Source organism: Eutrigla gurnardus (genome assembly GCF_963514095.1).
Source record: "Eutrigla gurnardus genome assembly, chromosome: 24".
In the NCBI taxonomy this organism is placed as follows: Eukaryota; Metazoa; Chordata; class Actinopteri; order Perciformes; family Triglidae; genus Eutrigla; species Eutrigla gurnardus.
Genome location: NC_139935.1, coordinates 11,978,797 through 11,994,076, shown reverse-complemented (window position 1 = coordinate 11,994,076; position 15,280 = coordinate 11,978,797). Strand labels below are relative to the sequence as shown.

Here is a 15,280-nt window from a genome sequence, read left to right as displayed (position 1 = left end):
CCATGTGTCCCCCCCTAAACCTACGCCCATGGGTATGTTGCATTTGTTCGAAAGAATAGCAACTAAACGCGGGAATACAACAAACCTGCATCTCCACCTAAAGCATAACCATCTGATGCAGTTTTCCAAGGTGGCGAAAAAAAATACTACAGATGGGACATCCCCGTCTTCCCGGCATTCCACAATCACGCTGGCGTTTAGTCGACAAAGTACCAACAGGACAGTGCAAAACGGTGCGCACTCACAGAGTGTGTACTTCGCTTCATCGCTAAAGAGATGCTGCCCTTTAGTATCGTTCAGACAGTTAAACTACATGGGGAACGGAGGCGCAGTGTCCGTAGGCAGGGTGTTTTACCTGCTACACAGACTGTGTCTGTAACGTGTGGCTGCTGCCAGCTTCACTGTGGTAATGTTAGTTAACATCTAATTTATATATTGTTTCGGTTGTGTTTGTTTTTATTCAAGTGCATTTTTAGTTAAAATAGATTGAGAGTCCTTTTATTTATTGTTTTTGGTTGTTTTGTATACTTATTTTGGATATTTAAAATGTTTTCCAGTTCTCATGTGAAATATTCTTTAGAAATAAAAGTTTTGATCTTTGAAAGGGTGTACTTGCATTATTATGCCATTATCATTATATCAGTTGAAAATGGTCTCAAAACGGCAATATATTCGCTTTTCGCAATAATTTCGGGGACAATTAATCGCCCAGCAAAATTTGTTATCGTGACAGGCCTAATCACACAAGCCTCCAGTGCAGCAGGAGAGGAGCCTCCGCTGGACATTCAGGTGCACTGCAAGAGAGTCATGTCCTCATCCAAGGCTCTCCTCAGAGGGATGACAGTGGCAGACATGTTTGCAGCAGCATCCTGGGATTCTCCGTGCCCTTTCATCTGTTTCTATCTGCCAGATGGATCTGAATCCTCCCTGACTCATTCAGTGTTAAATGAGCTTGATGGCCGATGAAGCGTTGACCATCTGGTGCTTTTATGCACACATCAAACTGTGCAGCTCTAATGTGATCATCACAGGTTAGCGGCTGCATGAGGACCATGAGGGAGAACATGGACGTCCCCACTATTCTGCAACAGCAGTGCTGTGTGAAGAGAGTGCAACACATTTCTTTGTCACACGGCTGATATGGTGTTAACGTAAAACTGTTGGTGTCTCCCTGCCTTATTACGTGGAGCATCCACAGTTAGTGAAGTGTTGTGTTGTCTGCTTGTGGACCTCGGTGTCACAGTGGGACAGAGACCACATCAGCTTCACCCTTAAGCCACGAGTACACGGGAATGTGATGGAACATGGCTGCAGGCTGTGGTGTTGTAACCATGTGTTCTGGTGTTCATGATGAACTGATGATGGAATTGTTTTGAGTCCAGTTTGAATCACTGAATAGTTTCATGACATCTTTTTCTCTGGTGTCTGGTGTCTTTTCTCTCTCTCTATTTGATCTTCTATCATCTCTCCAGACTCTGTCAGGCTGCTGAATGGGACTAGTCTGTGCTCAGGCAGACTGGAGGTGAAGTCCAACCAGTCCAACCAGTGGTGGTCCTCAGTGTGTGAAGCTGACTTTGACCAGCAGGATGCAGAGGTGGTCTGTAGGGAGCTTGGCTGTGGGGCTCCTTCAGTCCTCCAGGGGGCGCTCTATGGAGACGTGGGGGCTCCAACGTGGACCAAAGAGTTCCAGTGTGGAGGCCATGAGTCTGCTCTCCTGGACTGTAGAAGCTCAGGCTCAGATAGAAACACCTGCTCACCTGGCAAAGCTGTTGGACTCACCTGCTCAGGTAGAAGAGGAGCTGCAGCTTTGATCTGGTTCATTTCTGTTCTCATCAAACTCACTTTGCTCTTTGACTGACGACTCTCTTCTTTCTGTTCAGAGCCTGATGATGTCAGGTTGGTGGGAGGAGCCAGTCGCTGTGCTGGAACACTGGAGGTGAGACATCAGGGAGACTGGAGACCAATGAACTACTATGTCTGGACCCTGAAGGAAGCAGCTGTTGTCTGTAGAGAGCTGGACTGTGGCTCTGCTGTTTCTGTAGGACGGAGAGAGGAGTCCTCAAGAAGACCTGTGTGGAGGATCAGGTCTGACTGTGTTCATTCTGGATCCACTCTGAGGGAGTGTCCAACATCAGATTCCTCTTCCTCCATCCTGAATCTCACCTGCTCAGGTAAGCCCCTCAGTGACATCATCTATGACATCATCTATGAAAGCAAGGTTCCCAGTATGTTCCTTCCTCTGTCCCAGTGACAGTCAGTGGTTTTCACTGGACTGAACTGTAAAGTTCTTTTGGAAGCTTCAGACCCTCCATAGACTGCTGAGCTTCACCTGGCAGGACACACCTGTCTGTCTGTCTGACCTGTGACATCACTTCCTGTTTCCACAGCATATCTTGATCTCATTCTAATATTTAACGCTAGATCGTGGGCTATAAGTCTCATGTTGTGCAATAAAAGTTTTCAAACATCTTTTGTGTTTGATAATAATAATAACCATAATTATAACGACAATAATAAGTTATTTATAGCACGTATCAAAACAAGTAGTTACATCATTCTTTACGAGGCAGACATCAAAAGAGGAAAGGAGAGAATAAAATGCAACATACACACATTTCCACTGATATTTATAAACAAATATTAATAAATCCAAATTAATTATTAACAAATATATCAATCTGAACGTGTTCACAAACTACAGGTAGCATCTAACAGGATGTAACTGTTTCTATGACTTCCTGTGACGTCTATGAAGGCTGCTGGAAAGTGTTGGACTGCACGGCAGCTTTTAGGCTCCGCCTCCTGCTGCTGCCGCCTGGTCTCGTCTACTTTCCAGGCGAGGAGCAGTTTATCTCCAACGAGCCTCATGTGACCGTTCATCATCTCTCTGTCTTTACAGACCTGCTGCTGCAGCCAAACATCTCCATGTCCTCCTCCATGGACGGGGTCTCCGAGGCCCAGCAGCAGGGGTTTCAGGCGTTCAGGGGCTCCACCTTCATCGCCTTCTGCTCCGTCCAGCCACAGTACCCAGGAGGCTCCTTCCAGCTCACCTTCACCTCCTCCAACTCAGCACACAACTACACCCAGCCAGCTGTCAATCACACTGCCCACTTCCTGTTTCCTGCTGCAGAGCCCGCCCACCAGGGACGCTACAGCTGTGTTTATCACGTCCATGTTCTTTCTCATAACTTCTCCTCTGAGAGCCGTCTGCTCTCTGTCACTGTCGTAGGTAAGCTGACTGTTCAATTCCTGATTAGCATGACTGGAAGAAGTGAAATGTAATAATATTCTTTTAGATTTAGGTTTAATCCCACAGACACAAAAAGAATGTGGCTGCAGCTGAAAATGAAGCAGAAGAATATTGTGCAAACAGGCAGCCTAAGACATATGGTTTTAATCTGATGCCAGATTGCCAGTCTGCCCATGCTCGGCAATAAACTCCTTTCTGATTCTGATTCTGAACATCGTGTCCCGACGTCAGGCTGCTCCAATCAATGTGCTTCCATATCTATTAGGTGGAAGTTTAGGTTCACTGTCTTTGTGGAACAGAGGACCCAGAGTGTCCCTCTTCTCAGGCTTAACAAACCCAGAGTTTAACTAAACCTGCTTTCTGGAATCCAGCCCTGATCTAGTGAACAAAGTGAAACCAGGTCTGTAAAAGGTGACAGCAAACAATGGACTGGAGGACAGAATGCCAGGTCCCTAGTTTGTGTTGAATGGCAGCTGTTGGAGTCATGATGAGTCATGTGATGACTGTCCATGTGTTTGATCATCAGATCTGAGACCTGTCATCATCAGATTGGTCACCGTGCCGCTGATTCTGCTGTTGGTGAACGTTGGTCTTTACTTCTACTTTAAGGTACTGACACATGTCTGTTGTTGAGAGCACTGACTCAGTCTGTGTTCATTGACCTGGAGAGAGGAGCCATGCAGGAAGTCACATGTCTGTGTGCTGTCACGTCTCTCCAGGCCAGCAGGGGGCAGAAGCCGGGCAGACGGGAGGACGTGGAGCCGGATTACTACAACCTGGGCGTTGGTGCAGCTGAAGGAGGGCCGACTGAACAGGAAGGAGCTCGGGGAGCAGAGTAGCACCTCCAAGGAGCTCCTCTCACATCCACATGGGTTTCTAACACACCGACACCAGCTCATGTTCATACGCATGTTCCTCTGGAAATATGACTCATCACATTTCTACTATATTGTTATTACTCTGGACATGAAAAGATGTGTTGGTGTCTTCATATGTTGTAACAGACTTCCTGTGTGTGGCGCTCCGAGCTTACTGGTTCCGACTGAAGGCATAGATCTTTATGAGCACAAATAGAACATGTCATTAGAAAGCAGGGGTGTATTCCAGAAAGCAGGCTCAAGAACCTCTGAACTTAACCCTGAACTCTGAGTCAACCAAGTTTTCAGTTCCAGAATAGCTGTTCTGAATTAGTTCAGTCAACTCTGAGTTACGCGCATGCCTGCCGACTCTACAAAGTCATTATCAATGGAGCTCTGATTCACCATGGCAACCTGAGTTATTAGATATTACTTAGTGTTTATGGAGAAAACGAGCTGATCCTTAGAAAGTGGAGGAACATAACTGTAGCAAAGTAGAGACAGACAATGTGTGGCAGACAATTACTGCCTGATTTAATGTGTATAAGTGAATGAAACGGTTGATTTATCTAAAGTTTATAAGGTTTTATTTTCATGTGTGCAGTTTGACTCTGTGGTGTAACGGTTAGCAACGCTGACTACAGTGCAGGCGACGGGTTCAACTCCCAAGGTTCACGAGTGGAAGTAGTGAAATGTACGAATAATTATATTCATATTGGTGCAATCCCACAGGCACATGAAGAACGTGGCTGCAGCTGAAAATTAAGCATAAGAATATTGCACAAATAAGTAGACTAAGGCATGTGGTTTTTAATCATATTTCACATATTTGTATTATTTCAACACAGAAATGTGCTTAAACATTTCACAAAACTCTTGTTCCCAAAAAATCTAAAGAGCTCTGAAAATAATCTGGTCGTGGATTATGTCCACGATATGAAATGTTGAAAATCGTCTGAGAATATTGTTTAGATATGTGCTGGTACTAATCCAAATCCTCTCCCGACGTAAAGCTGCTAGAATCACTTTTCCTTCCATATGGATGGTTGACGAGGAAAGGATGACACGTTTTTCCAGAGTTGGTTCAGATTCCTGAAAAAGGTGGAGACGGATCAGGAGAACCTCAGGGTTTGTTGAAGAAAACCTGCCAGCGAGCAGGTTAGGTTCTCAGAGTCAGGTTCACTCTCTTTGTGTAACAGAGGACCCAGAGTGTCCCTCTTCTCAGGCTTAAACTCAGAGTTTGAACTAAACCTGCTTTCCGGAATCCAGCCCCGGTGTAGCGGAGTCCAAGCGGTAAAGTATCAAGTATATTATGAAGTTTATTATAGCCATTTCAACAATACAGTTGATAGGAATTGGTCCCGGTGTGCTCACATTCACACCTGACATCAATGCACGAACATAAACAACATATATTACACAATACATGAGGATGTGTGTAACAGGTTGTGTAAACAGTCCATGAAGTGCTTGATGCAGTAAGAACAGTCCATAGTACAGGGGGGACAGACCATAGTACAGTGGAACAGTCCATAGTACAGGGGGGACAGACCATAGTACAGTGGAACAGTCCATAGTACATAGTACCATAACACTGGTGACACTGTCTGTCCAGACCATACTGTACAGAGATGCAGCACATACTGTACGTAACGGGGGGATTAGTCCATATTGAAGTGGGGGGTTTGGAGCTAGGTGCTATCTCTGAAGCGTGAGGATCTGCTGGTGATGCTTCTGTACCTCTTCCCTGATGGTAAAAGAGTGAACAGGTGATGTGCTGAGTGGGAGGGGTCAGTGGGGATGTTTCTAACCTTCTGATGATTCTGGTGTCATAGTGTGAGGCTATGGTAGGCAGACTGCAGCCAATGACCTTGGAGGCTCTGTCTACTTTCTCTCGCTTTTGTTTCTCCTGGCTGGGTCCACGAGGGGCAGAAAAGTGTTAAAAGTGCTCATCTAGCGTGGATTGCGTTTCTTTTCTGCCCTCATATAGGAACTGCCAGGTTGTTTTCCGCTGTCTTCTTACAGGGAAGGTCCTGTCAATCTCTAGGTTTCCTGCTATCTCTCTAGCATCATTTTGAGAGGCAGCAAGTCCACTTTCCCTGAAATTATCTTGATATACTCTCACTGCACTTGTTTCTCTTTGAAGTTTTTCAAGAACTGTTGACATGGTTGACATGGTTGATTTGATACAATATGTTGTGCCAGATTACAGTGCACAGTACCAAACTCCATGTCACGAGTTCACCCTTTCTGCTGGTTGCTGTGGACATTGTCTCTGAGTCCTTCTTCTGATGGTTTGAAGAGCAGAGAATGCTTGTATGATGTCAGGCAGGTAGTAACGCACCACTTCCACACTGCCAACCCTGGCCTCCCATCTGGTCACTGACAAAGACTTAACTGTTCCTGTAAAACTGCCCAGCGTTGCACAGAGGAACTAAACAGATTGTACAATCTCTTGAGAACACCAAAGAAGGAGATGGAGACTACAGACGATTTGGCTGCATCTGCTATAACAAGATTAAGGGCCCTAGGTTCGTAGACCAGGCGCAGTCGGCGCACAGCGCACCTGCGCCACGCCGACAGGGTGTGTCCGCCTGGACTTTGCAAGTTTCATGCACCGCGCAGGCTAGCGCAGGCACACCTCCCGTCACTCCCACCCGCGCAAGTGGGAAAGAGGGAGGAGAAGAAGGCGTGAGTGGGAGACGAGGAGGAGACGATGACGGAAGCAGCGCCGCCGCTCCCACCACGCTCATCACGCACTGTGCATGCGTATAGTCATAATTATAATGCCGATATTATATCACTATAGAAATTGTAGGCGCATTTTAGGCATGTCTTTCACAAAACAGGGTCAGGGTGCACAGCAGTCGACATAATTCGGGCCATTCATCATCATCATCATCACTGTCTTCATCATCTGCGCTCCACAGCTGCACCGGATTCCCCGTCCAACACCAGAACGGCGGGACACCGGGACCTCGCAGGCTGCTCAGACCAGCTGCAGCCCCAACTCCGGTTCCAGCTCGCGGCAAAGTTGCGCGTTTCTCCACGGACACGGACAACAGGCTGCCGAGGCGCGAGACCAGGCACGAGCTGAACGATTTTTTCAGGCATAGACGCATTTTATTAGCAGTGGATAGATATGAAAAACAGGAGCGAGAGAGGAAGATGTTTTGGTCCGAGACGTCCAAGTTGCAGCTGCGTTAATTCAGTCTGGCTGGGTTTCCCTTACGTGTGCCATCCGTCTTTGATCCAACGTCAGATGTGACAAGAAAATCTATATAGATATAAATTCACGTGTTGATTCAATTAGTTGCATTAAATAGTGTTTGTCATGATTATCTATTGCATTTTAATGTGCCTGGAACTGTGGAAACCTGCCTGTGAGGTCTTGGTGACGTGTGCGCACTGTGCGCCGGTCAGCCAAACTGCCACTCCGCCAGCTGTAATTCGCCTTACGCCGGCGGGCTTTCGGTGCAGTCTCGGCGAGGCTTTTTGCCAAGAAACTTCCACTGCACCAAGCTGAATCGGTGACGCCTCCCCCTGCTGCGCCGCTACACCCATCTTGGCGCAGGCGATCCACCAAACTGCCAAACCGACCGTGCGCAGGGCTGCGCGGGTCGAAACTTGCATAACGCCGGCTCCGCCACCCTGCGCAACTTGCGCAGCGCCACGAAACTAGTGCCCTAAGACTGTGACTGCTGCATGGGACACACGGTGCCTTCTCATTTAGTTGCAATATTCTTGCTTGAACCCCTTGTCTATGTCCTATCATGGTATCGTAGGATTGTCCACGACAGTCTCCAATGTTCAAATTGAGCTATTCCAACTTCTCCAGAAGTGTGTCACACAGACCTTTTCCAGTGGTGTCTTCAACATTGACAAATCATACAAAATGTTCAGCGATAGATGCACCAACAGATGTCTATCTGGCTTATATCGGCAGTAAAGTCCATAATGACGGAAAAGTACTTTGTTTTTTTCACCTTTCTGACTCGTCAATGATTTTGTCTCCAATTAGTGCTATGATTTCATTTTGAATTTGACTGCTGAGGTAGTGCACCTTTGTCACTTTGTTTTGAATCCTCCTCAAATGTTCATTCATAATTTTACAGGAACATGATAACATGCATTTGTCTCACTGCATAGGCGCCTTACTTCCTTGTTGAACTGAGGCTTGTTGTTGCTAGGGTAACAGGTTTGGTGGGACACACACAGACTCAGAGAATAATAGAGCAGGGTTTCCCCCAGAAAACTTGTATGGCCGCTAGAGAAGCCCACCGGCGGCCCACCGTGTTTTTTATAAAATTTGAAATTATGACTATTACGTGTTATTGTAAGCTATTTATTAACAATACTTAAATGCAGAGTCTTATAAAAAGGCACAATCTTGAAATACTGTTTTAACAAACACACAAAAACAAATACAATTAAACTTAAGTTAAATCCTAGTGAATCTTAAAACAAGCAGTTGCTGGTCACATTTAAAAGTAAAATTAATTTAAATAAATATAAAAGTGCAAACATGGCCAAGGGGTATAGACAGGGAACTCAGAGGCTGAAGAGGTATGCTGTACTGTGTGACCTCTTCTACTGTTCATTTTGAGTCACAGCCAAGTAATGGCAAGATCAAGCAAGGCTGGATAATTTGTATGGTGGGCAATTTCATGTTTTTGCAGCCAGTAAAGGCATTTAAACCCACTGATTATTGCCTCTTGCTCCATGTTAATCACTGGCTCAAAGGCTTCAGTGACTGACAAGCCTAGAACATGAAAAACGTGAAAGCTATTTGTTATTTTATAATATTTCAATTTAGTCAGTGTACTGTATTTACATTATTTGTTTACTTTTGCTTGCTGCCATCTCAATGTGAGTGAGATGATGTAGAGACCCAATATGTGCGTTTAGCACATCTTGCCTATAAGTTGTACAAGGAGCCAGGGCCGTAGCCAGGATTTCAAAATTAGTGAGGTCCGTCCCTGGAAAGACACCCCTTTTACCAGTTTTTGCACAAACCATACCAAAATGTCACCTACAAAAATAAGTACACTGATACACTTGTTGGCAAAAAGAAAATGTTTTTATTGTGCTAGCAGTATGTGTGTGTGTGTGTGTGTGTGTGTGTGTCAGTCAGTCATCCTCCACATGCTCCTCTCTCTGCATTGGCCCTCTGAAATGACATCAAATACACAAACATAAGTTAAAATGATCACACCAATTACATTTTATTTTTGTAGTTCACAGGATCCAGAGCATCGAAGGCAACTGTTTGATTCTGACTGTTTTCTCTATGTCCTGGTCCTCTCTGGATTTTCCCACCCTCTCTCTGTTTTGCTGTCTGAGCTCTCTCTCCTGTCTGTGCTGCTGGTTGTCTGTGTTCTCCTGTCTGTGTTTCCGGTCCTATTTGTTCTCCTGTCTGTGTTTCTGGTCCTATTTGTTCTCCTGTCTGTGTTTCTGGTCCTATTTGTTCTCCTGTCTGTGTTTCTGGTCCTATTTGTTCTCCTGTCTGTGTTTCTGGTCCCCTCTGTTGTTCTGACTGAACTGGTCCTCCTGATTCTCCACTCCAGTCTCTCTGTTCATCCATTCCACTTGGTTTTCCACTCTGCCCTATCTCTTCTCCTCTCTTCTCTCGTCTCTCCTGTCTTTCCACATAGTTCTTTGCTCTGCCCTATCTCTTCTCCTCTCTTCTCTCCACTATCTCTCGTCTCTCCTGTCTTTCCACATAGTTCTTTGCTCTGTCCTGTCTCTTCTCCACTCTTTGCAGAAGCTCCGCACTTCTTTCTATCCTCCTGTTTCCTCTGCTCATTCTCCCCTTCTCTGTCCTCATTTTCACTGGGCCTGTTTTTCTTTTGAACAAATGAATCCAACGTACTCTGTTGTAATTGTTTTTCTTTTTGACATTTTTCACTCTTCAGACAGTCACTGATTTGTTTTTTCTTCTTCTGTAATCAAAAGAGGTTGATTAGACCTTATTGATTATATACATAGGCCTTACATTATAAGCCTATGGCCTATGAGAGAGAGACTGTTCTCATCATGATCACTTATTATCTTATTGTTTACACACACACACACACACACGCTACGCTATGAGGGTTACCAACTCGCGGTGAGATACCGTAGGGCAGCCGGTAAAATGTTTTATCTCGGGAGTCGGACGTTTAGCGTTCCCGTGACCGTCGACAATATATTTTGCCGACCTCCCCCAAGTTTTACCGTCGCTCTCTCGTCTACTTGAATGTCACCCGGTCTGAGTGCTGTCTGCCGGACTCCATCCGAACGCTCCTCATACGTTCGGCTACTTAGCCTACTGTGTCGACTAAGACCGAAAATAGTGGATCAATACTGCAAGTTTACACTGTTGGATCGCGGCGATCATTGGTTTAACTTGTTCTGCTTGTAGCATAATATTTAAAAGCTGTCACTCACCTGTCAACTCGCAGTGTTGTCTGTGGTCATCTCTTCTGTAATTTTCCCGCGACTTCCGCCGATAGATAACTTCCTGTGGTTTCAAAATAAAAGCTGTCCGGTGGCTGTGTGTTAATATGCTGTTCGGGGCACACTTTTTTTTTTACCGAGGTCCGGACCTCGGTGACCTCATAACTGGCTACGGCCCTGCAAGGAGCGTCAATGAAGACTCTGGTTGAGGATCCTTGCGTTGCCCGCTGGCGGTTGTTGCGACACACCACAACCAGTGGCGGTTCTAGACAAATTTTACTGGGGGGGCCAAGGTGGGGCCAGGCTTTAATCAGAGGGGCACATAAAGTAATGGAAACAAATTATATTTAAACATTAAATACTTAAATACTTACTTATTCTGATTTATTTTTTACAAAGAGTGCATCGATTAATACAATGAGAATTTAACAAGTGCCAGCCAAAAATAACTCTAGCACTACAGCAACAGGATATGTCGGTTGTGCTGTCTGGCAAAACAGTCCACAAATATATTGAGATCCAGGGCCTTGGACCTTCTGGATTCTATACTCAGGACACCAAGATCACTGAGTCTCTCATATCAATGATGCAAAAAATATATATATTTATGGCAGAAATCACAACTGTAAACACACTGTACTATGAATTGTAATGACACTGCTTTGCAAATGGTATGTACAAGAACACATCACAAATCTGATGGTGTTACATTACTTGATCCACAGGGATCCACTTGCTGTCCCTCTCTCTCTGTCCCTGTATGTTTTCCTCCTACTCACCCTCTGGAATGTCCTTATGTTTCAGTTTTCTCACTTTCATCACCTGCCTTCTCTTTAACCTCCACCAACTCCTCTGGCTCTCCCTCTTCCAGCTCCTCAACTCTCTCAACACCTTGACACTTTTCTTTCAATTCTTTTTTTTTTTACTGGGGCAAAAAAAGCTGCAATGTCCCTTCCTCGTTTCATGATGAGTACTAGAAAAAGAAAAACAACGTAGAGGCACACATCTAATTTCAAAAGTAATCATCCCTCCTTACTGAACACAGGCAGATACTGTGGATAACTTCACTCAATAAATCTAATATTTATCAAAATGCAACAGTCAAGACTGATTAAGTTACGTGGTTAACGTTACACCATTGTGTGGATACTTGCTAGGACACTGACATTTGGATATTTGCTTCTGCATTCATGAGTTTGCTTAAATATTTAACCATAACGAGACCAGACATTTACAATCTTGATTTTCTCATGGGAGTGAGGAACAACAGTAACGGTTACGTGCAACAAATCACTTTAATAGATTAAATTGTTTTGCTTACCTTCCCCTCTTGCGACAAGACGGTAGAGGCAGGGAGGCTTGGTAGAGCGGAGCCTGTTTGTATGCGTGCGTCGCTCTGATTGATCCGCGTGGAAACGCCGAGTCGCATTAGTTTTTATGGTTCCGTATAAAATCATAAAAACTTGATCAATTTATTCAGTCATTTCAGGGGGGGAGGGGGGGCCAGGGACATTTTTACAGGGACACTGGCCCCTGTAGGCCCCCGTGTAGAACTGCCAGTGACAGTAACACATTCACATTCCATTGACAGTTGTCGCTCAGAGATGGGCGATACAACGTTTTTGACCCTTTCCCCGGGACATGTCGCGTAAGAGTTGTTCACGTATAAACAGGTAGAGACAGGCAGTGGTTTTGGGGGTTCAGGTGACAGAAAATACACCTGACCTCTCACCCCCTATATGTTCATGTATCGACCATAAGATGTCGCCATTGCGCTTTCAACCACATCACCAAATGCGGATAAAAGCTCTGTACCGTCTTTGGTATCACCGTTTCTGGTGCATAAAAAAACTGTTTAAAATAAATAAACAAGCAATGCTTAGCCTGGCCGGGGTGGGGGGGGGAGACAAGCCTGCCAGGCCCGCCAGGCCTTTAAAGCACTGGGGGAAACCCTTATAGAGGATATTACAGCGTCAGTGAAAATGTGGATATCATCATGTTGATCAGGTTTAAAAACACCATCTTTGTCCTTGGTTTTATTTAATTATTTAGGAAGGAGGAATACAGTGTTGTGATCAGACTCACCAATCAGTTGTATCTGGGAAGAGCTTTCTTCATAGAGACGTGGTTGAAATCTCCAAGCACCAGGACTGCAGAGTCCTGTTGGAGGTCCCAGAGACAACTTCATCCGTTAGTCACATGTCATGACTTCACGTCAGCGCCCCCTTGTGGTTCACATGACTCATTGTTTTTGTGAAGTCGATTTGGGCAGCAGGACACATTTAGCTGAAGAGAATCACAATGAACAGCTTTTTTTTGTGATGAACCAATTTTCATATTTCATAAGAATTCTGCTTCATTTTGTACATAAAGTGTTGACTTAATGTTGTACTTCATAAACAAGTATATGATTTTGTATTTCAGGATTTTACTCTAATTAATCATTTTGCTCATTTCATAACAATTGTATTGATTTTGCTGTTTTTCATAAGTTTTGAGCTCATTTGACTTAGTTTAAGGAATGTTGTTGTTTATCGTGACTTTTTATTCATGACGATGTTTTATATGATGAGAAGAGAAAGCAAAAAGCAAAATGAAACAAAAATACCAAAAACTAACAAATATAAGGCCATGGAATGATCAGTAAATCAAAGCAAATTTCAAAATAAAAGTCTGTATATAGAATAATGATGAAGCATCTGTCTCAGGGAGTTTGCTCATTTTTGTACTGAACAGATTTTGATGAGAAATATGGTCATAACTAATCAAACGATCTTAATAAACATAAAAAACATATGCAGCAGGTCGATGCAGTTGAAGCAGAACATTGAAATCTTGACTTTGTATATTTCTTTTTGAATTGCAATTGACCACAAATCTCTCATTTCATGTTTCTATGTTAAATTGTATGCCTATATTTGATTTCTAGACTATTTCATGTGGTACGTTGTGGTTTTGAAGTGCTGTGATTTTGTTTTGGACAAATTTAATGAGCTTCGTTGGAGGAGCCTGACATCCAACGACTGCTCCTCTGGAATCCTTGTGAAAATGAAAAGAAATACATATATAATACATAATTTGATGTATCTGTCTGTTTTTTCACGTGACACACAAATGAACGACTACATTTTGCCACATTTAGCTCTTAACGTTTAAAAAAGTGTTGTGAATATTTTAAAGTCACTTTTTACCACATTTACAGCAATATTTGTGAACTTTGTCATTTACTTTTCTTGTAAAAAATATATTAAATATAAATGTTTTATATGAAATATAAATCTGTTTGTTAAAGGTCCCATATTATGACAAACAGGTTTTCTCTGGTCTCTACACCTATAAACTGGTCCTCCCTGAGCCTGCCAACTCCCAGGATGAGGAAAACAAGCGACTCCTGCATGGTCTCTGCAGCCCCCCCACTGGTACAACGGGGCTCCAGTGTTGTTGGACCTCTGACAGTTGTGTGGAATTGATGAAAAACCGTATAATATGGGATATTTAAAATCCCTGTTAAGGGCCAACCTTCAATTTTATAAATTCTAAGTTTACTCCCATTAATTCCTGTTAATTACCATATACATTTTCCAACTCTGAAAACTCGGAATTTTGCAGCCCTATTGAAAAATATCTAATTTATTAGCAAACCATGATACATAAGCTCCAACACTGGGTTTTGGTACATCTCAAACATAACTTCACACCCAGAAATCTGTTAAACACATGGGTCCCACTATACTTAAGTGTCTGTACACAGACAGGCAAGGCCTGCCTTGTAGACAGGCAGTTAGACAGGTAGTCAGACAGAAGGTGGGGTTGTAGACAGGCAGAGAGTGTTGCTGTTGCTGGAGACTGCAGATTGTGATGCTTAAGTGTGTTACATCATAAACTGTGGACAAAATAAGAGAAACTCCTCTCAATATAAAACACTTCAATAGTCCAAAAAAATAACTCAAAAATAAGTAAAGTAAATCTCTACAATCTCCATGTCGAACTCAAATAATTAATATATTAATTTATTGTATTATGTCAAATATGTATAAAATTATACTCCCAGATCATAACCTCCTTATCACATTTCCTTGATGTAAAGTTTTTCAAGTCTAACCATTAACATAAGACAGTCTGTGGGGGTCTGCACATGTATTTAACCTGTCTTTGTATGGCGTTATATTTGTGCCACATTCATGAAGGAGCAATGTGAGATTTTGAGCGCAGAAAAATATATTTTGCGAGCACAGAAATGATATTTTGAAGAGAAATGATAGGCGAGCAAAACATAATGTCATTTGAGCAGGCAAAAATAGATTACTCTCACTCAGTTTTACTAATGCCCTCTCTCAAACTCTTGCTAGCTGCGCTGCAGACCGCTGCACGCGCGCTCTCAATCTGTCCCCTCTGTGCGCGCTCAACTTTGTCTTTACGCTCGCTCAACCTGGCACAGCGTTACAAATGTGCCACCTAGCAACCAATCAGAGACTTGGAGAAGCTCAATTCTGATTGGCTGTTACGTATCCAATCACAACGCTTCCATAATAAACAAACGAGTGGGATTTTAGATTCCCAGCCGGCAGAATGGCAGAATCACATCGTGAAAATAATACGCCACAACGTCAGGTGAGTTATGAATTTCTAGTTTTGTGATATTGCGTTATTGTTTGCAATGTCTTTGACGAAACCTGCTATTATCTGACCGTTTGAAATCAAATGAATTTTGGTAGCTGGAGACTTAGCTTTTGGC

At 43.6% G+C, this 15,280-nt stretch overlaps 1 protein-coding gene across 1 annotated transcript in view; it reads left to right on the top strand.

Annotated features, from left to right (window-relative positions):
• Positions 1-807: 807 nt before the first annotated feature.
• Positions 808-15,280, top strand: part of LOC311010064 (scavenger receptor cysteine-rich type 1 protein M130-like) — a gene marked incomplete at its 5' end in the record, with an annotated part of 423,347 nt that continues 408,874 nt past the window's right edge. Inside the window, 2 exons of the mRNA XM_084004545.1 lie at positions 808-895; positions 1,473-1,787. Coding sequence (XP_083860671.1) covers positions 808-895; positions 1,473-1,787 — 403 coding nt within the window. The remainder of the gene's footprint in view (positions 896-1,472; positions 1,788-15,280) is intronic.